Source organism: Ammospiza caudacuta, chromosome 10 (assembly GCF_027887145.1).
Source record: "Ammospiza caudacuta isolate bAmmCau1 chromosome 10, bAmmCau1.pri, whole genome shotgun sequence".
NCBI classification, from domain to species: domain Eukaryota; kingdom Metazoa; phylum Chordata; class Aves; order Passeriformes; family Passerellidae; genus Ammospiza; species Ammospiza caudacuta.
Window position 1 is genome coordinate 26,965,177 of NC_080602.1, and position 22,298 is coordinate 26,987,474.

The 22,298-nt window shown below is 42.4% G+C and overlaps 1 protein-coding gene across 2 annotated transcripts in view; it reads left to right on the forward strand.

Annotated features, from left to right (window-relative positions):
- Positions 1-22,298, forward strand: part of MAP2K5 (mitogen-activated protein kinase kinase 5) — a 119,967-nt gene that overhangs the window by 10,381 nt on the left and 87,288 nt on the right. For both annotated transcript variants that reach the window (XM_058811212.1, XM_058811213.1), the window contains exons 4-8: positions 2,816-2,885; positions 7,969-8,009; positions 8,710-8,765; positions 12,552-12,600; positions 19,494-19,558. In XM_058811212.1, the coding sequence (XP_058667195.1) occupies positions 2,816-2,885; positions 7,969-8,009; positions 8,710-8,765; positions 12,552-12,600; positions 19,494-19,558 (281 nt within the window). The remainder of the gene's footprint in view (positions 1-2,815; positions 2,886-7,968; positions 8,010-8,709; positions 8,766-12,551; positions 12,601-19,493; positions 19,559-22,298) is intronic.

Sequence of the window (22,298 nt, forward strand, 5' to 3'; positions counted from 1 at the left end):
AAGGTTTTAGGGAGGCAATTCCAGCTTGGGGAAGGTTTTGGGGAGGCAGTTCCAGCCTGGGGAAGGTTTTAAGGAGGGAATCCCAGCTTGGGGAAGGTTTTAGGGAGGGAATTCCAGCCTGGGGAAGGTTTTAAGGAGGGAATCCCAGCTTGGGGAAGGTTTTAGGGAGGGAATTCCAGCTTGGGGAAGGTTTTGGGGGGGAATCCCAGCTTGGGGAAGGTTTTGGGGGGGAATCCCAGCTTGGGGAAGGTTTTGGGGGGGAATCCCAGCTTGGGGAAGGTTTTAAGGAGGGAGTTCCAGCTTGGGAAAGGTTTTGGGGGGGAATCCCAGCTTGGGGAAGGTGCTCAGCTACAGGAGAGGTTCTGGCACTAAAAACCCTGCTGAGAGTGAAGTTCTGAGCACTCTGTGCCCCTTTCCCATCCCTTTTTGGGTCCAGCAGCTCCCTGGAGTTCCCTCCCCCCGGAATTCTCTCTTTTCCTGGGAAATCTCAGCCATTTTTTGCCTTCCAAGTGGCAAACTTTGAATTTTCCTGTGGATGAATCACGCCTTGGGAAGGTCATTTTTTTGCTATGCTTCCAAGCTCACTGTTCAAGTTTCAGTACATTAGAGTTCTGATTGCCCAACTCTCTGCTTCCCCTGCAAAATTATGGGATGCCTGGAAATGACTTCTTTCTGCTTCAGCAGCTTCTTCTTCTCTGAAAAATTCTTCTCCTCAGTTTTAAACTAATTTTTTATTTGAGTGTTGCACTGATGGTTGAACTTCCTCACATGCTATGGGCTCCGTTTTGGGATGTGTTTACCAGGAAAACAAATGTTCTGAGCCTGGGAAATGGATTCATTCATAATCTTGGGGAAGAGAAATGCTCATTCTGAGGCCTGCAACAAATATTTGGAGCATTGGCCAGCTGGGAAAGCATTTCAGGGAATTCTGATGTGGTGCAGGTGTTCTCTAAAATGTAAATAAAGTGGATTTTTTTCAGTTTAAGGAGAAAAAACCAATTCCCTGAGATTGGACTTTTGAATGTATTATAACTGGGAAGATATTTGGGGTAATTTTGATATTGGGGGTAATTTTGATTTTGTTTTAATTTTGCTACTTATTTGGGATCATTCTGCTACTTATTTGGGATCATTTTGCTACTTATTTGGAGTAATTTCAATATTTATTTGGAATTATTTTGATATTTTGAATAATTTCAAACCTTCCCTTTAGGTTCTTTGCTTTATGAATTTGACAAGACCTTAATTCAGGTCTGGAATTCTCTCAGATGATGCAGAAATGCTTTGGATTAGGCCGATTTTGGGGGGTGTAAATGGGATTTTTTCAGGGCTGGGCAGTGCAGTTAATTAAGGACAGCCGTGGAGCTGCTCTGGAGCTGTTGTCTTGTATCTGTATAAAAAGGCAGTAATTTTTTTGACAGCCACTGATTGGAAAGTTGCTTGCAGCTCTCTGAAAGCAAGGGCTACACGCTCTGGATCAATAAGTGGCAAATTTCCCATTAAAAAGAATACCTGAACAATGTTCCAAATAGCCACTGGCATCTTAATTTTCCATGGAAACCTCCAGCGCTGGCCTGTGGAGGACAAGTCATTTTCAGACAATTTTTCCAGACTACTTGTTAACAGTTATTGCTGTCCCAAAAGGTTGACAGCTTACATGATTGATATTTCATTTACTTGTCATCGCTGGTGAGTAATGGAGAGGCTTTTCCTCCCTCTCCTTCCCTCCCTCCCGCTCTGTTGTGTTTTTTGGGGGGCAGGAGCCACTCTCAGGTGTGTTTATTTCCATTGGTTATTCCAGGGAGGGATCAGGAACGGTTCTGTCCTGTGTGGGGTCGTGGAATTCTCTTGGTGAAGTGGGAATTCCAAAGCTGAAAGCTCATCCCATGGGCAGGGACAACTTCCAGCACCCCAGGCTGCTCCAGCCTGGCCTTGGACATTGCAGGGGCAGCCACAGCTGCTCTGGGAATTCCAGCCCAGCCAGGAATTCCTTCCCAAAGTCCATCTAAATGTCCACTTTTCCAGTCTGAAGCCATCCCCTGTGTCCTGTCCCTCTGTCCCCTGTCCCTTTCCATCTCTCCTTTAGGATCTCTGAGCATTCCCTGATCCTTCCTTTCTCCAGGAGAACATTCCCTGCTCTCCTTTAGGATCTGAATATTATCTGACCCTTCCCTTCTCCAGGGAAACATTCCCAGCTCTCCCAGCCCAAGCATCTTGCTGGGTTTTGATGCTCTCAGCTCTTTCCCAGCCCTTTTTGCCCATTCTGAGGGGTTTTTTTTAACCAACAAACATCCCTGGATCGCTGCAGCAGCTCCTGCTCAGCGTCTCAGGATTCTGCAGGGACTTTCTGGGGTCTCAGCTTCGGGATCCTCTGTGCTGATTCTGCATCACTGCCCAGAATTCCAGATCACTTTGGGGTTCCCTTGGAGTTTTCAAAGTGCCCAGTTTTGGGGTAATTTAGGGGATATTTGGGGTTTATTTGCACCGAGGCTCTGTGGCCGTGTTTGGTTTTCCTGGCTCCTCCAGCTGCTGCATTTGCTGTCGGTGTTCCATGCTGTAAATGTCTCATTTCCTCACCTCCCGGAGCATCCCCAGCTCTCCCAGCTGAGGCAGCAGCAGATCCCTGTGGCCCCACAGCTCCCTTTTCTAAAATTCCTTTTTGTGGGAGCACTGCAGATGGACAGGAACCATCTGAAGGCTGATCTGCGCCGTGGCAATTGCAGAGAAAATGAAAATACACAGAATTACACAATCCATAAGTGCTTTTACCACTCCTGGGTTACTGACTCATCTCTTTTTTGGGCTTTTTTTGCAGTATTACTCCACTGTGATGGAGCAGCAAGTGAATGGACAATTGATAGAGCCTCTGCAGATCTACCCACGAGGTAATGCTGAGCAAATCCCAATCCCAGCCCAAGTGGCTGGTCTGGAACAGCTCCTGGCACGTTTTGGGGAGGTTTAAATGCACAGAGCATCGTGTTTACCTCCTTATTTGGAGAGAGGAATTCATTATTGTGGGGAGTGTGGAGAAAAGTGCATTTATTGCATAGAAAGCAGCTAATTTCCTGGAGTAAATTAGACTAACGAGGTTTGCAGAGTACATATTTAAGTACATTTAAAGAACTCGTTGGTGATGGTTCTTTCCAAGCAAAGCAGATGAATAACTGAAGGCTTGGATACTTATGAAAATTGGGCTTTTTAGAGCTGTTTTGATGTCATTAATCAGCCTGCCAGGCTGGGGAGTGTCCCTGTCACCACTGCAGCCACAGCAGCTCCAGCCAGGACAAGATCTTGTCTGAAATTTGGGCATTTAGTGCTGCCCAAATATTCACCAGCACTTCAATAATTCTGAACAGGGACAGATGTAATCAATTCTGTGGACTGAGGCTGTTAAAAAGTAGGTCATCTCCAAGCTGATGGAAATCCACAGGCAGCTCAGGAGGGTTTTTTTGGGAATGCTCTCTCTGAGCTCCAGGAATGGTTGGAAAAAAGCCTCCTTAAAAAACATTACATAATTCATTCAGCTCTCAGTGGCCAGGCTCTGAATCTCTGCCTCTTAATTGATGGAACTGAGAAGGCTGAAATTCTCCAAGTAAATCTCCCAGCAATAAATTAATTGAAATAATTAAAAATTAAACTCCCCTCACTTAACAGATATTACACAAATAATCATACTGTGAAACTCCCAATTAAACATTCCACACTTGCATTACTTACAACTCTCTGAAGTTTGAATTGGGCAATTAACAGGAGCCTCCTCAAGCCCTGCTAACGAGCTCTCCAAAGAGGCTGGGGGGGATTCCTGGGGTTCCCTGTGCTCCCCTGGAAAGGGGACGGGAGTTTGAGGGGAATGGGGGAAATTGGGATTTATAGAAAATTGGCAGAGAGAGGGAGGGATCTCCTGCCCCTTCCCAGGCACGGATCATGGAATCCTGGAATGGTTTGGATGGGAAGGACCTGAAATCCCATGGATCCTGTCCAGTCCCATCCCATGGATCCGATCCCATCCCATGGATCCTGTCCAGTCCCATCCCATGGATCCTGTCCAGTCCCATCCCATGGATCCTGTCCAGTCCCATCCCATGGATCCTGTCCAATCCCATCCCATGGATCCTATCTGATCCCATCCCATGGATTTCATGCCATCCCAACCAATATTAATGATTCCATTTCATCCCATCCCATGGATCCTGTCCAATCCCAACCCATGGATCCCATCCAATATTAATGATTCCATTTCATCCCCATGGATCCCATCCCATCCCATCCTATCCCATGGATCCTGTCCAGTCCCATCCCATGGATCCCATCCCATCCCATGGATCCTGTTCAATCCCAACCCATGGATCCCATGGATCCCATCCAATATTAATGATTCCATTTCATCCCCATGGATCCCATCCCATCCCATGGATCCTGTCCAGTCCCATCCCATCCCATGGATCCCATCCCATCCAATATTAATGATTCCATTTCATCCCCATTCCCATCCCATCCCATCCCATGGATCCCATCCCATCCCATATTAATGATTCCATTTCATCCCCATTCCCATCCCATGGATCCCATCCCATCCCATCCAATATTAATGATTCCATTTCATTCCCATCCCATGGATCTCATCCCATCCCATGGCAGGGACACCTCCCACTGTCCCAGGCTGCTCCAGCCTGGCCTGGGACATTCCAGGGATCCAGGGGCAGCCACGGCTGCTCTGGGAATTCCATCGCAATATCCCAATATCCAGCCCTGCCCTATCCCATTTAAGCCATTCCCTGTGTCCTGTCCCTCCATCCCTTGTCCCCAGTCCCTCCCAGCTCTCCTGGAGCCCTTTAGGGGCCCTGGAAAAGCTCTGAGGATTCCCTGGATCCTCCTCTTGTGGCTCAGAGGAACTGGATGATCCGAGTAGGTTGGAAAATCTGGGAATTTTCCTTAAATCTTTACATTTCCCTGTAAACACCCAGTCCCAGGAGTGCTGCCAGGAGCTGCTCACACCTCACCCACCCTGGGGTTTAAAGCACATTTTGGGATTTAAAATTCTCCCTTTGGCTCATTCCTGGGAACTCCTGTTCCTGCTGCTGTCTCCTGGACGATCTCTGGACAGAATTGGGAATTGTCTCAGTTCTGCCCCAGCTTCAAACCCCTCCAGATCCTCAGCCCTGCCTCAGCTCTGGCTCTGCTGCATTTCCTCCTCCCCACTCCCTCCAAATGCTCCAGAGCTCAGGTTTTGTTTCATCTTCCCAAACCACCCTTAAAACCCCTTTTTTCCTGGGTTAGAACCTTCAAACCTCCCCAAACTACCCCTGAGCTCTGCAGCTGCTCTGAAATATCCAACAAAATCACAAAATCTGCTCTCCTGCTCTTTTTTTTTTTCTGCTTTCTTGCTCATTTTTTAATTTTTTTTTTCCTTCCTTGTCTCCTTGTCCTGCCTCTCTAATGAACATCCCAAATTTTGGCAGCCCTTTTCTCCTGTGCCCTTTTAGCCCCACTTGAAAGCCCCAGCAGCACCTGCAGCTTTTCTGCCTCTAATTTCCACTTCTTCCCTTTCAAGGGATTCCTTTGCAAATCCTTTGAGTTCTTTTCCTTTTCTGCCTCTCTGACTTCTGAGGGAGCCTCAGTTTCTGCTCCCAAAAACTCCTGTATTCCATAAAAATCCTGTCAGGAGCACATTTCCACGTGCCAACCTGTGTTACCTGGGCTGTGCTTTATTTATTCATAATAAAAAGATCTTCAAGAGGAAAAAAATTTGGTATTTTCTCTATTTTTAATAGGTTTATTATTGCTGGTTAGGTAGTAAGAGGCAGAAGGGGATTTTATATTAAAAATAAACATCTGTATGTGGTGTACATATAAAAATATGTGCACACATATATATCTGTATATTTTTTATATATATAGATATATAATAGCTATAATATATATATTTATATCTCTTTTTCTATATTTATCTATGTATCTGTATATATTAAGATATTTTTAGATGCCTATACTTATTTATAGATATGTAAAAATCAATATTTTTATATATCTACATATATTTATATATATCTACATTTTTGCATATCTACATATTTTTAGTATATTTATGTATTTATACATTTTTATGTATCTTTGTATTTTAAACATATATGTAGATAGAAATAGAAATATATAGAGATATATTTTGATATATGTATATTTTGATATATGTATATTTTTGTATATCTACTTAGATTTTTAATATGTATTTATATATATTTATATCTATTTATCTCTGTCTTTTACCCATGTTATTTACATCCTGTTTGTGGAATGCAAGGTGAACACAGCAACCAGATCCACACCCTAAAAATCATTATTGATTGAATATCTTGTTCAAAATGTCAATTTTAATCTATTGGCAAACCAAGATGGGCTTATATGTATTTATAATTTATATTTTTGGGCTGGTATTTTTTTAACGTGTGCTTTTTTCCCCTCTTTGGATGCACGTGGTAATTTTGGATGTTGTTGGAAGGCACGTGGCCCCCAGTGCTGTGTTCAGTAACCATCGCCTGTGTCCTCCTGCCTGGTGAATTGTTCTGCTGCTGCTGGCAGAAACGGGAGAGGGAAAAACTCAGATTTGTGCCAGCCCCTGTAACAGAACCTTGCAGGGCTCTGGGCCTTCCAAAAGCTCATCCCTGGCTGGAGAGCTGGGAATGTTCCCTGGAGGCAGCTCAGGAAAAGGCTTCCTCCTCCTCCTCCTCCTCCTCTTCCTCCCCCTGCTCATCCCTCTGAGCCCAGCCACCATCCAGTGCCACCTCTGGAGCTCTGTCCCCAAAAAGTGACACTTCAGTGGCATTTATTCAGTATTTAGCTCTCATTTATTCAGTATTTAGCTCTTATTTATTCACTGTTTATTCAGTATTTATTTATTTATTCAGTATTTGCCAGAGAGACTCACTGCTGTTACCTCTGCCATGGTTTCTCCCCTCTTTGGTTTCCCCCAGATTTTCCCCCCACATTTCCCCCATATTTACCTTTGATTTATTCAGTATTTACCTTTTGGAGGCTTTGCTGTTGCCCTAAATTTGGGGTTTCCCCCAGGTTTTTTTTCCCCAGGTTTCCTGAATGTTTTTCCTCCATATTTACCTTTTATTTATTAAGTATTTACCTTTTATTTATTTGGTATTTACCTTTTTTATATTCAGTATTTACCAGAGAGGCTCACTGCTGTTACCCCTGCTATGGTTTTTTCCCTGTTTGATTTTTCCCCATATTTGTTTTCTGCCATGGGTTTTCCCCAGGTTTCCCCCATGGTTTCCCCCCATACTTACCTTTTATTTATTCAATATTTACCTTTTGGAGCCTCTCTGCTGTTACCCCTGCCAGGTTTTTCCCCAGGTTTGTTTTTCCCATGTTGTTTCCCCCATTTCTTGCCCATTTCCCCCCCCGTTTCTTCCCCATTTTCCCCCAAAGTGCCTCTCCCAAAATGGCCAATTCCTGACGTGGCCAATTCCCTAAAAATCCCAATATTAGATTGCAAATATCCCTGTGAAATTCCATGGAAAAAAACACCCCAGCGTGTGAAAACACAGCACCACGAGGTTGCAACCTGAATTACCAAAAAAATCCCCTCATTTGAGCCAGGGGTTCTCTGGGTTGTGCTGTGTTTTGAGCAGAAATGAGAATTTCCAGGGGTTCTCTGGGTTGTGCTATATTTTGAGCAGAAATGAGAATTTCCAAGGGTTCTCTGGGTTGTGCTGTGTTTTGACAGAAATGAGAATTTCCATGGCACGGTGTCGGGAAGCTCTCAGCATTTATAAATGCTCACTCCTGCAAGTTAAAAATCCTGGGCTGTAATTCCCACTCTGGGTCTCGCCAGGCACTTTTCAATCATTTCTCTCTGCTAATTTTGGTGTCACCCTCATTTCTTTTGAAAAGATTCATTTTGAGCAAATTTGTAAATGGCCCTGATGTGTTCTACAATTTAGTCAATTACTGTTTCAGCCTGCAAACCTCCTGGGAAACGGAACATACATGGCCTCAAGGTACGAATTTCAATAATTGTTTCAGGAAAGTTAGATGGATTTGTAATGCTGTGTTCCACTTATTGAAATGTCAAATAAAACTGCACTTTCTTGAGCTCTGACAAGCAGATTTTTTTTTAATTCTTTTTTTTTTTTTTTTTTTTTTTTGGCAAGGGTGGGAGAAGGATTCATCTGCAAAATGCTGGCTGTGATATCTATATTTATATGTCTATATTTATAGATGTGGTTTTATTCAAAATGGGTTTGCCTTTTTGTTTTTAACCTCTGCTAATCATGTTCTTAAATTTTAGTAGTTCATTTATCAACTGCTGGCTGCCACTACTTCAAAGCTTTTAAACCCCCACCTCATTCTGTGATTTCAGTCATTTATCCAATTGTGGAAGGCACCACAGTGGGATTATTTTAGATTTTTAATTCCTTATTGCTCCTACAATCACATGGAGGAGCCTATGAGCGCATTAAGTGATTTTTGAGTGTTTAAAAAGAGAACAAATCCTGAATTTCTCCCCCGTTCCTGGCGCATCCTTAGCGGAACGGCGCAGCCTGCTAACCTACATCCCCCCTCAGCCAGCAGCGCGCCTGGCAACCAGCTCATTAACCTTGCCAGGCTGATGAGGGCTCCGTGGCAAATTACAGGTTAATTAGCAGGGTGTCCCTGAGCAGGGCTGAGCTCAGGCTCCCCTTTCCCTCTCTCCTGCAGGTGAACACGCGGGCGGGGGCCGGCAGCGGCGCCTCCGAGGCCCTGCCCAGCAACAGGTGAGGCCCTTTTCTTTTTTCCTTTTTCCTCCTTCCCTCCTTCCCCCCTTCTTTCCCTTTGTTTGGGGCCCAGAGCAGAGCCCCACGCCCTGTTGGTTCTGGGGATGCTGGGCTTGGGTGGGATTCCCGTGGGTGATGCTGGGTTGGCATTGGTGGGGATGCTCCCCGTGGGTTTGTGCTGGGGAAATTGGGGTTTGGGGGTTGTTTCAGGGAGAAATTGGGGTTTGGGGGGTGTTTCAGGAGGAAATTGGGGTTTGATGGTGGAGAAATTGGGGTTTGGTGGGTGTTTCAGGGAGAAATCAGGGTTTGATGGTGGAGAAATTGGGGTTTGGTGGGTGTTTCAGGGAGAAATTGGGGTTTGGGGGGTGTTTCAGGAGGAAATAAGGGTTAGCTGGTGGAGAAATTGGGGTTTGTTGGGTGTTTCAGGGAGAAATCAGGGTTTGATGGTGGAGAAATTGGGGTTTGGTGGGTGTTTCAGGGAGAAATTGGGGTTTGATGGTGGAGAAATTGGGGTTTGGTGGGTGTTTCAGGGAGAAATTGGGGTTTGTTGGGTGTTTCAGGGAGAAATTGGGGTTTGGTGGGTGTTTCAGGGAGAAATTGGGGTTTGATGGTGGAGAAATTGGGGTTTGGTGGGTGTTTCAGGGAGAAATTGGGGTATGATGGGTGTTTCAGGGAGAAATTGGGGTTTGGTGGGTGTTTCAGGGAGAAATCAGGGTTTGATGGTGGAGAAATTGGGGTTTGTTGGGTGTTTCAGGGAGAAATCAGGGTTTGCTGCTGGAAAAATCAGGGTTTTCTGGGTGTTTCAGGAGAAATTGGGGTTTGCTGGTGGAGAAATGGGAGATTGCTGAGAAGTTCAGAAAGAAATTAGGGTTTGTTGGGTGTTTCAAGAGGAAATGAGGGTTTGCTGCTGGAGAAATTGGGGTTTGCTGGGTGTTTCAGGAAGAAAGGAGGATTTGCTGGTGTTTCAGGTGGCTCTAAGTTTAGAAAGCCCTGAGGTGCAGTTGGGGCTCAGCTCCTTTGGCTGCCCCAGTGCCAGGTCTGTGCTCAGCTCTTTGTTGCTTGTTCACTCCAGGACTCATTGATTTGAAAGTTTGATCCCCACTCATAGGTTTGTACCAATAAATAACCCAAATAATAAACTTATGTAGATTTGTTAGGGTGGGGTAGGATTTTTTAAAAATCCTTTCAGTTTAGGTGCCTGTTTCCTACAGTTCCAGCCAAGTTTTGGGGTCCATCCCCCTTATCTTGCTTTTTACATTCCAGGCCTAATTTGAAAACTCATATTGAGGTCTTAAAATGCAAGAGAACTCATTCTCTGGTTTTTTTTTTTCTATTTGTTTTACAAATGCTGGAGGATAAACTCCTTTTTATTACATGAATTGTTACAGGAAGTCATAATACTGATGGTAAAAACCTACAAAAAAACCTTTCTGTATCCTTAAAAAGAAATAAGGAGTGTCTGGCTCCATCTTCCTACAAGAGCATAACTGAGCCATGGGAATAGAATTCTCTGGGGGCTCCTTTCAGCCTAAATTATTCTATTATTCTAACAAGCACACAATATTCCATTTATCTGTGCATCAGCATCCTGCTCCCTTTTCTCCCTGGGAAAAAGGAAGGAAAAAGGAATGTTTTGGAGATTTAAAAAGGTGAATTACCACAGATTAATGTGGTCAGAGGGGCACTTTTGTGGTGCTTTGGGCACGTTTGGAATTTGGTGAATTTTGGTGGCCTGTCCTGAGGCTGGGGCAGTCCCACAAATCCAATTTTCACTGTGGGAGATTCCAGCAGCAGTTTTGGATGGGGTTTTTCCCTGCTGAAAACCCCATCCAAACCCAGTAATCCCAGTTTGCTGCTCCCTTTGATGGCTCTGTAATTGTGGAGATTTTAAAAAATCCCACCCTGGCAAAGTTTGCCCCATCCCTGGGGGAGCATTCGACCCCATCCCAAAACTCTGAAATGGAAAGAGAATAAATCAGAATATCTGTGTGCTCTGCAGTCCCCCAGGCTGAGCTAAATAAAGCTGATTTTTCTGTCACTGCTGCTGCTTCCTTTCAGTTCCTCCTGTACTTTGAGCTTGTTCTTCAAGTGCATTGAAAATGAAGCTTCTAGAAGATTCTTGTCACCTTATCTGGTGGTTAATTGCCATTCCTTTTCCAAAACCCTCTGCACCAGGAGTTTTGTTTTTGAAGTAATTGAAAGTCTCTCTTTGTTTCATGTTCACAAATTGTTAGTCATGAAAGATGACAAGATCAACTTATGTTTCCTTGGAAAACTTAATTTTTCTTTAAAGCAGTCGTGGGAACAAGAGGCCTATTAAAGAACAAAGCCACCAAATATGAAATCTGTGTTTTCACTGTTCCTGTTAATAATGATCTGTGATCAAGACACGTGCACAGCCCTTTCAAGAATATATTATTTTGTACTTTTTTCTTTTTTTTTTTTTTCTTTAACTTCAGTAATAAGAGCAGAATGTCCCTTTGAGATGAAGTTTTGCAGACGTTGCTGCCCTGGCAGTTTGTTGTGCTGAAGCTCCAAGGAGCAGAGTTTGTCAGGAAAAGAGGGGGAAAAACCAGGATTTTGGGAGATTTTGGAGGAGTTTGGGTTGTGGGATTTTGGAGGAGTTTGAGGGCATTAAAGGTTTCACCCTTTAACTCACCAAGCTGAGAAGTGGGGCTTGGTGAGGTTCTCATGGAGGAAATTAAAGTGAGTTTTGTTTTCTTGGTTTGGGGGTGGATTCTCCTGGAAAAGGAAAGGGATTAAATTAATGGGAGTTTTGTTGTATTGGTTTGGGGGTGAATTCTCTTGGAAAAACCAAGGGAAGAAATTCAAGTGAGTTTTGTTGTGTTGGTTTTGGGATGGATTCTCCTGCAAAAGCCAAGGGAAGAAATGAGTTTTGTTTTGTTGGTTTGGGGGTGAATTCTCCTGGAAAAACCAAGAGATTACATTAATGTGAGTTTTGTTGTATTGATTTGGGGGTAGATTCTCCTGGAAAAGGAAAGGGAAGACATTAAAGCGAGTTTTGTTGTATTGGTTTGGGGGTGAATTCTCTTGGAAAAGCCAAGGGATTAATTTGAAGTGAGTTTTGTTTTTTGTTTATTTGGGGATGGATTCTCCTGGAAAAGCCAAGGGATTACATTAAAGTGAGTTTTGTTTTTATTATTTGGGGATGGATTCCCCTGGAAATCCAAGGGTTTCAGCAGGCTGCCCTGGGATGGGCTCCCCTCAGGGATTTGGGCACGGCCTGAGGTCCCAAATCAGCAATTGTGCCCCAGCCTGGGGTCCCTGGAGGAGGGGGTGACGTCCCTGGCAGCAGAGCCTGGAGCTGAGATGCAGCAATCCCTGGAATCCTGCCTTGGGGAGCTCAAAAACCAGACTGGCACTGCAAAACTGGCCGTGAGCCACATTTTCATGGGGTTTTTTGAAACCCCTGGCGCGTGAGAGTACGGGTCAAACACCCAAATTTGTTTCAAATTTCCCTCTTAGAGCTGGTGAGCAACAACTTGTGTCCCAGCAGGTTGTGCAGTCAGGTGTCTAAACCAGCTGTAAGGTGGAAAACACACTGATTTTTTTTTTTTAATTATTATTATTTTTTTAACTGTTCATTGCTTGTTCATTGCTGCTGCCTGCAGTGCTGGCTGCTCTCTCCACACCTTCCCCTTCAAGTTTAATCTCAGAATATGGAGCCACAAACTCCTCTTGTTGCTCAGTTTGTCTGATAGAGTGAAATGTTAAAAATAATTGCTTTAATTGTTTTGTTTTGTTTTTTTTTTTTTCCTTTTCCAGCTTGAAGAAGTCCTCTGCAGAGCTGAAGAAGATCCTTGCCAATGGCCAGGTGGGTGCTTTGGCTGGGGCACATCTTGGGTGGAGCTCCCAGCTCCTGCAGCTGAAATGTGATTTTTTTTTTTTAACCCAAAATTGGGGGTCATGGGAGCGGTCAGGGTCCTGATTTGCTTTTATTGGCACAGAAATTTGTGCCAATAAATTCTCAAAATCAGCTTTAGCTGCAGATGGATGGAGGCCCCTCAGTCAGTGTTGGGTAACTTGAGGGAGCTGCTCACTTGTCAGCCTCAATCAGAGATGGAAATGGGATGAAACACTTGGATTTTTGTCTAGAATAGTTATTTCTTTATTTACTTAGTGTATTGTTAGGACCCTGGTTAGTGGGAATTTTCCACTTTTTGCACTGACAAACTCTGACCCCCAAGAGAACCCTGCATTTGATCTGAGAGCGTGGAGAAAGCTTCCAAAATTAATTGATAAAATTAAGATTATAGGTGTGTGGTTTGGTTAAAAGGGTGTAATAAAGAATGAAGTTTATATTTGTAGGAATATGTAATAAAGAATGAAGTTCATATTTACAGGAAAATTAGAAGGTACTGTGCATGGATTGATTAACAATCTGCTGAAATTAATCTCATTGCCAGTGTGTGTGTTTATTAAATGTCTCTATTTCTGGGTAGTTTACATATTTCCATTACAGATTCTTTTGGGATAAAACTCTTGTTTTTGCAGGTTTTTTCACAAGAATAGGTTGTTATGTAAACTGATTTTCACTCTTGGAGTTCATTTCTAATGGGAGCTCCACAGGCTAGCTGTTAGTTTAGTTGGAATAGCAGTAAAGCCTGATTTTACAGTTTACTGTAAAATAAATTTTATTTTATAAGGTTTTATTTATTTGCAAAAAATGACCTTAGTGGGTTTTAGGGCAGGAGATGCTGAACTATTTGTCAGGTTCTTGCAAGGAGCCTCTCTGGAATCACCTCAGGGTTGTGGTTTTGGGCTGGGAGGGATCTCAGAGCCCAAACTGAAAATCCCCTGCCCCAGGACCCTCCCAGGGATGGGGAATCCAGAATTCTCAAGCAGCCACCTAAATATATTTGAATATATAAATATATTTTATAGATAAATAAATATAAAATATAAAAATAAATATGTTAAAAATATGTTATCTATATTCATTATATATTCATATAAATAAATATAAAATATAGATTCAAAATATAAAAATAAATATTAATACATTGAAATATATGATATATATAAAATATTAAAAATCTATAAGGTTATATATTTTAATATATAAATATATTATATAAATTAATAAAATTTATAAAATATATGTTTTATATTTATTTTATATTTATAAAACCAAATATAAAATATATTAAAACAATACACATTATATATCCTATTTATATATTATATGAATATATATTATATATATAAAAATAGAATATATATTATTTATATTCTATTTATGTATTATATATTATATAAATATTATATATAAATAAAATAAAAACAAAATATATAAAATATATTTATTTTACATTTATTATATATTTATAAACCCAAATAAATATATTTTAATATACAGATATATTTGTGCCAGGTTTGGCAGCCTTGGAGGGAGGCACCTGTCCACGGGGCTGCCTATTAGGCTCTATTGACTGAGACATCTGTGTCACTGCAAATAAAAGACTCTCATTGATTTTCTTAACTGCTCCTCACTTCCCCTCTGCCTTGGCAGCCTGAAATCTTCATTATCTCAGGTGCCTATTCAGTGTCACACCGTGACCTCCCCGGGCCTTGGTGGCATTTCATGAATCAGGGGCTGGGCCTGGCAGCAGGGCAAGGGTTCAGCCTCACCTGGGCTATTTTCAGGGGAAAAAAAATGAGATTTTTTTTACCTGCCATAAATGAGATTTTTTTTTTCCCCTGCCATAAATGAGATTTTTTTTCCCCTCCAAAAATGAGATTTTTTTTCCCCTCCAAAAATGAGTTCTTTCCCCCTCCAAAAAAGATATTTTTCCCCTCCAAAAATGAGATTTTTTTCCCATCCAAAACATGAGCCCAGCGCTGCTGAGGCCCTGGATACAGCTGGAAATGGGGATTTTAGGCTGAGATCAGTGTTCTCAAATTCCTGATATTTTAAAAAACTATTTTTATATTATATAATTTTATATTAGTTATCATTACATTCCTGATAATTTTTTTTTTTTAATATTTCAGAATTCCCAAGTAAGTAATGTATCTCCCTTGCTGCCTTGAGATTCTGGAGTAGCAGCAGCAGGTGGCTGAACTTGTAAATCAGGGTGGTGCTCCCTCTGATGTTACTGATTTATTTTCGAGTAAAACCCCAGAATGGGAGTAAAATCTCTCTGTGGTTGGCTGAATTTGGCATTTTATTTGTTCTAAACTACAGAGAACAAGGGGTTGGGGTGCCCTGCAAGAGATTCACAGATTGGTTCCCTGGGGTTTCAAATTTTAAAACTAAACTTCTTCTTGTGGTACTAAAAATGTTGCTTAAACTCACTGGAAAAAAAAAAAAAAAGAAAATAAGGATTAAGTGCCTGATCTTATGATAGCAAAAACGTTAATTAATCCCACTGAAAAATAGAGGAAAATAAGGATTAAGTGCCTCTTCTTACTATATGAAAAATGTAAGTTAAACTCACAAAAAAAAATTAAAATTAGGTACTACTTATGATTTTGGAATTGCTACTTAAAACCCACTAAAAAGAAAATAAGAATGAAGTTTTATACTTAAATCCAATATAAAAAAACAAGGATTAAAAACCTCTTCTCCTGGTATTAAAAATGTTACTGAAACCCACTAAAAATGAATAAATAATTCAACTTTAATACTACTTTTTAGTCAGCCTGATGAGAGTTGATTTGCTTTTTGTTGAGAGGAAATTATTTCATTTGTGTTCTGCAGAATTTTGGTGATGGGTTCCAGGGTGAAACTTCAACTTTTGTTCATTTTGGGGGGATTAAGTCACACTTAACCATTACTTAAGTGTGGCCTGGTCATTATTTTTGATTATTTTTTGGCAGTTTGTGCTTTGAGGCATCCCTAATGATATTCCCCCAGTAGTTTCCATTTAGCTTTAATAAGGAATTCATATTAATCATTAAAAGAAGGGGACGAGATTCTTCAAGATAATCAAATATTGACAGGTTAGAAATAGCTTTCTGCCCGGCCTCATTGATAGAGGTGATGTGATATAAATATTTATTTCTTTTCTGTCACTCAGGGTAAATGCCACCAATTGATTCAGCATTGATAGAGTGTCACCAGTTCATAAGGAGCTGCAGTGCCTGTGCTGCCCCATTAGAGCCTCCCTGAAAAGGGGATTTGCTAAAGCTCCTCCCTGGGCTGCTCTGGGCTCTCAGTGATGCACAAAACCCACCCTGGTTCCACCAGGATTCACTGGGAATTTGGGTTTTAATAATGCACAAAACCCACCCTGGTTCCACCAGGATTAATTGAGAATTTGGTTCTTAATAATGCACAAAACCCACCCTGGTTCCACCAGGATTCACTGGGAATTTGGGTTTTAATAATGCACAAAACCCACCCTGGTTCCACCAGGATTCACTGGGAATTTGGGTTTTAATAATTCACAAAAACCCACCCTGGTTCCACCAGGATTCATTGGGAATTTGACTATTTATTCACAAAAACCCACCCTGATTTCACCAGGATTAATTGAGAATTTGGTTCTTAATAATTCACAAAAACCCACCCTGGTTCCACCAGGATTCACTGGGAATTTGGTTCCTAATAATTCACAAAAACCACCCTGGTTCCACCAGGATTCATTGGGAATTGGGCAGTTTATTTACAAAAAGTCCACCCTGATTTCATCAGGATTAATTGGGAATTTAGCTTCTAATAATTTACAGCATTTACAGAAAACCCACCCTGCTTGCACCAGGATTAATTGGGAATTTGGTTCTTAATAATTCACAAAAACCCACCCTGCTTGCACCAGGATTAATTGGGAATTTGACTATTTGTTTACAAAAAACCCACCCTGATTTCATCAGGATTCATTGGGAATTTGCTTCTTAATAATTCACAAAAACCCACTCTGATTTCAGCAGGATTAATTTGGCATTTAGATTTTAATAGTAATTTTTAAAATTTACAAAAAGTCCACCCTGATTTCACCAGGATTAGTTGGGAATTTGGTTGTTAATAATACACAAAACCCACCCTAATTTCACCAGGATTAATTGGGCATTTAGATTTTAATAATTTACAAAATTTACAAAAAAACCACCCTGATTTAATCAGGATTAATTGGGAATTGGGCTATTTATTTACCAAAAATCCACCCTGATTAATTGGGAATTTGACTTCTAATACTTTACAAAAAAATCACCCTGATTTCATCAGGATTGATTGGAAATTTTGCTCTTAATAATCTACAAAACATTGTACTAATTATTCATAATTCTGATTTCACCAGGATTAACTGGGCATTTGTCTTTTAATAATTTCCAAAAAGCCCACTCTGATTTCACCATGACTGATTGGGAATTCGGCATTTATTTCCAATAACCCACCCTGGTTTCACTGGGATTAATTGGGAATTTGGCATTTATTTCCAATAACCCACCCTGGTTTCACCAGAAGTAATTGGGAATTTGGCATTTATTTCCAATAACCCACCCTGGTTCCACCAGAATTAATTGGGAATTTGACATTTATTTCCAATAACCCACCCTGGTTTCACTGGGATTATTTGGGAATTTGGCATTTATTTCCAATAACCCACCCTGGTTTCACCAGAAGTAATTGGGAATTTGGCATTTATTTCCAATAACCCACCCTGGTTTCATCCCCAGCCAGTGCAAGGGAGGGATGCTTTGTTTGCTGCTCCCTGCTTGGTTTTCCATGGATTCCTGAATTTTCCAGCCCATCCAAGTTGGGGTTGCAGCTTTAACACCCCCAGGTATAAGGGGAACCTTTTATGATGGAGAATCCAGTTTTCCCAGTGGGATAAATAAATCACCCCCTGCTTTTGGCACCTTTATTTGAGCCAGTAAATCCCATTTTATCTCCCATCAGCTGCAGCTCCTGCCTCCAGCCCGGCATTCCTGCTTTTCCCTGGAATTCCGGGTGCCCCAGGGGACGGAGCTGCTCTTGTCCCTGTCCTTTAGGGAGAGATGTGGAGAAAAATTCCCTTTTCCCAGTGGGAAACAAGCAGGGAATGTGCTGGATGTCTCCAGTTCTGCGAAATTCAGTGTTCATGACTTGAGGTACCTCCAAAAAAAATCTTCTCTTTTCCCCATCAGGCTGCAAAAATACAAATTTATTGTTGGTTTTGTGGGTTCATTGGGTTTCCTTTGGGGTGATTGGGAATTGCATCTCCTGCATTTTTGGGAGTGCAGGAGGTGTTTCCTCCAAGGCTGGAGGATTCAGGTGCTCCAGCTTGGAAGAGCAAAACTCCTTAAAATTCCCAAGTCTGCAGCCTGAGAGAAATTATTTTTATTTTAGGGATCCACTGTAGATTCTTTGCGTATTTTAAATCCTATTTATGAGCAATTGTTCCTCGTGAGGAACAACTTCCCCCCTTTCTGTTTGCATTTCTGATGAATGCAATGAGCATAGGAGCTTTCAGTAGTGAAATGTTATTTTTCATCACAAACCTTGGTGTTGGAATGGGCCCTCCTAAGGAATCTGGCCCAGGTTTAATTACAAATAAATAATAAAATCATCACCTTCTGTTTTGAGTTGTCTCAACTCGGGATTTCCCATCCCTGTGTAGCAATACCAGTGAGAAACCACAATTTTTTGCTCAGGTAGTGAAAGGAAAAACCATCAATTTTGGATTAATCATTTCTGTCCTTGCAACTTCTTTTAAATCAATAAAATATTTCATTTTCTGGTCATTAGAAATGCTGAGTATTGACTCTTTGGGACATTTGAGCTTGTTATCATCACTTGTGTTAATACACAAAAATGACATCTTTAAGCAGCCAGGCCAGGCCATGTGAAATATTTAACTTGGTGTCGTATAAAATACAAGTAATTACTGAAAATGAGTTAATGTTTCCTAGAAAAATCTCTTTTCAAAGCAGGATTTGCTCAAACATTTTCTACTTAAAATGATCAGGTAACAGGGGAATCTTTCTGGAAAATTGCTTTTAACCCAGAATTAATTCTGTTCAAAATATTTATTTCAAAGTATAAATGTGCGTTGCAAAAATGTCTTTAATGGGATTTTTAAATTTGTGCCAAATCAGAGTAAGTCTGCTTGTCCAGGAGAAGGTTGAGCTGTGGTTTTACATTCCAGTTGTTTCTCAGGCAAAATGTTAAGCTGTTGTAAAATCCATGTAAAATAAAGTGCCAAATTCAGGGATTTCTGCAGTGCTTTTATCAGCTGAGGATCTGAGCAGAAAAAACTGAGGGAAGGAATTTGCTGTGTGCTTCAAGGAAAATCACTGGAAAAATCCAGACTGATTTTTCTTCAGACAAAAAGTGTCCAAACTGAGCTGTGCCAGAGCTGCCTCTCGCTGAGGCTCAGCTGTGGGATTCCAGAATAAATCCCAAACTTCTCCAGCTGCCAGGGTTGTTCCCATTCACCTCCAACTTTGGCTCTGCTGATGTGCTGCTCTGGAGCCCCTTTTCCTCTCAGCAGCAGTGCCCTGACCCTCCTGAGCTATATTATATCATTCCATTTTGACACCTTTTATCAAACTTTAATGAAATGACCCAGGCAAACAAATTGTCATTAAACTTTCCATCACTTTGTCCCTTGGTATCGTCTTTTATAAATTGGACAGCAAATGTTGTATTGATCTTCTCGTTCTTGCAGCTGAACTTGAAATGACCCAGACTGCTTGTTGTTTATGGCCTGGAGTTGCTTTTCCTTGACATTTCCATCCCCAGCATGACATCTCTTTTGTTTTTCTTTCTTTCTTGTGGAGATGAATGAACAAGACATTCGATACCGAGACATCCTCGGCCACGGCAACGGAGGCACCGTCTACAAGTGAGTGGGGGTTTTGCCTCTAACCTGCCCCAAAATTCAAATTTCACGGCGTTTTTACTTCTTACATTTTGTGGTGTAGACAGGCCCTTTGCTGCTCTGCAGGAGAAAAATCTTGATGTAAAGTTTTAAACCATTCTGGGGTGTTTTATTCTGGTTTTAACGCGGCTTTGGATCTTTTCTGGGAGCACGTTGAGGGTTCACAGTGGGATTTGGGATGTCCTGGGTTGGAATCCAGGATCTGGAATTCCTGCTGGCTCACCTGGGGGTGACAGCAGTGGCATGTGGTGGCACCAGTGCCCTCAGGATCCCTCACCCCCTTTTGCTGCTCTCCCTCCCTCCCAGCCTGATCAACTCCCCCAAATTTCGGTGCAGAAGTTCCAGCCCTGGAGCCAGGATTAATTTTAATACTGTAAAAAAATTAAAATATCACAGATAGGACTCTCCTGTTGAGAAAACTCCTGCTTATGCATCATGCAAAGTTTAAACTGCAGAATCTGGGACTTAGTAGTCTGCAGTGGGGTATGAAAAATATTCCTGTGGGAATTAAGAAATCCATACTTTGTCAGAAAGCCCTGAGGGAGCAATAAAGGTTTCCTCCAGAGAGCTGTTTACCATATACAGTAACCCAGCATCCCATTAGGGTTTTGTTTATACCTTAGACATTTTAACTTTGATATATTAACATTTTTTACCCCCACTAAAATGTTTTAAAAGCCACGGTGCATTTAGTCTGGTTTCTAATTGGCTGCCAGCATTGCAAAACAGCTCCTGGCAGAAGGTTGGATGGAAATGGAATTCCAGAGCCTCCAAGGGGGAAATGCAGCCTTGGGATGGACTCTTGAAATCAGGTTGGCCCTGGGGGTGGAAGGTGCTTCAGAAATCTTTCCTTGGAGAAGGATGTTCCTAGGACTTGAGGAAATGGTGTTATTTTCTGGTTTTATGGGAGATATGAATGTTGAACTGTAGAGCTCAGACTGTTGGTGTTGGGTGGAGAGGCAGAGAAGGGCATTGGGGTAAAAGCTGGATGTTCTTGTGTGACACCATCGTGTGTTTCTGAGGGTGTGGAATTGGGATAAAAGCCCTGTGTGACACCATCGTGTGTTTCTGAGGGTGTGGAATTGGGATAAAAGCCCTGTGTGACACCGTCCTGTGTTCCTGCAGGTGCCTGGAGTGGGGACTGTGACAATTCCCTGCCCTCTGGGGAGGGACAGTCTCACCTGGAGAGGCAGGAGCCCCTCCTGTGTCAGGGAGGTGTTTCTGTGGCTCCTGTTCCTTTTTATCCCACTGTTATTTGAAGTCAGCAGTTTTGGAGACTTTGGGGTGTCTCCAGGACAGGAGTCACTCCGGCCTTTTCCAGGGAACGGGTGCTGGTTTGGGTGTGGATATTTTACAGATTATCATGGAACCCTCCAATGGTTTGGGCTGGGAGGGAGCTCAGTTTATCTCATCCCACCCCTGCCATGGCAGGGACACCTCCCATTGTCCCAGAGTGCTCCAAACCCCTCCAGCCTGGCCTTGGGCACTCCAGGGATCCAGGGGCAGCCACAGCTGCTCTGGGAATTCCAGCCCAGCCAGGAATTCCTTCCCAAGATCCATCTAAATCTCCCCTTTCCCACTCTGAAGCCATTCCCTGTGTCCTGTCCCTCCATCCCCTGTCCCCATCCCTCTCCAGCTCTCCTGGAGCCCCTTCAGGCCCTGAGGATTCCCTGGATCCTTCCCTTCTCCAGGGGAACATTCCCAGCTCTCCCAGCCTGGCTCCAGAGCTCTCCAGCCCTGTGGCAAAGCCACCTCAATCCCCTTTTCCCAAAAAGTCCCCAAATCTCCCACTCTGGCAGAGCATCCCTGCCCCAGCAGGAGATGAGGGATCAAATGGAATGCTCCCAGGGATCAAATGGAATGCTCCCAGAGATCAAACTGGAATGTTCCCAGAGATCAAACTGGAATGCTCCCAGGGATCAAACTGGAATGCTCCCAGGGATCAAACTGGAATGCTCCCAGGGATCAAACTGGAATGCTCCCAGGTCTCTGCAGTGCCCCGGCACGGGGAGCAGCCCAGGGATGTTTTATTGCAGTAAATCAATGAGCATTTGTCAGGTGCAATGAATTGCAGAGGTTGGGCGCTTTCCCTCTCTGGCTGGGGCTCCTGGCCCGTGTGGGGATCAATGTGCAGCTCAGCACCGGCCTGTCTGCACCCTCCCTTTCGTCTTTTTGTTATCCTTACCTTGTATTTTTTATGTTATTTTAATCCCCCCTCTCTTCCCTGAGCTCTTTATCCTGCCTCATATCCATTATGGCAGTGAAATATTCCCGGTGTTCCAGGGACGCAGGAGGCTGAGCAAAAACCTCCCAGCCTCTCTTCTTTTTTTCCATGGAAAAACTCTTCTATTGGAATAGTTTATTGAGATTGAGGTATTGATCAGCCCTCCTGCTCCCCCCTGGCTGGAGGTGGGCTGGTTCCCTTTGGAAGCCTGTGTTTAGTTAGGAAACATGGGGTTTTTTTAGTTAGAAAATGGATTTCATTTATTTGGGTTCTTTACAGCTGCGAGTGGTTTATGGCTTGGAGAAGAGGTATCTTAGCTTTATTTTTATGACAGTATAATTATACTTTAGAAATACACTTGATTACTGTGTGGAGCAAAATTGTTCCACTATATTGGCTCGGCCAATATTGCTATACAAACAACTTTTCAGTCAATTGAGCCTGGTGAAAAATCAATACTTTATAGCAATATTTCTAGGG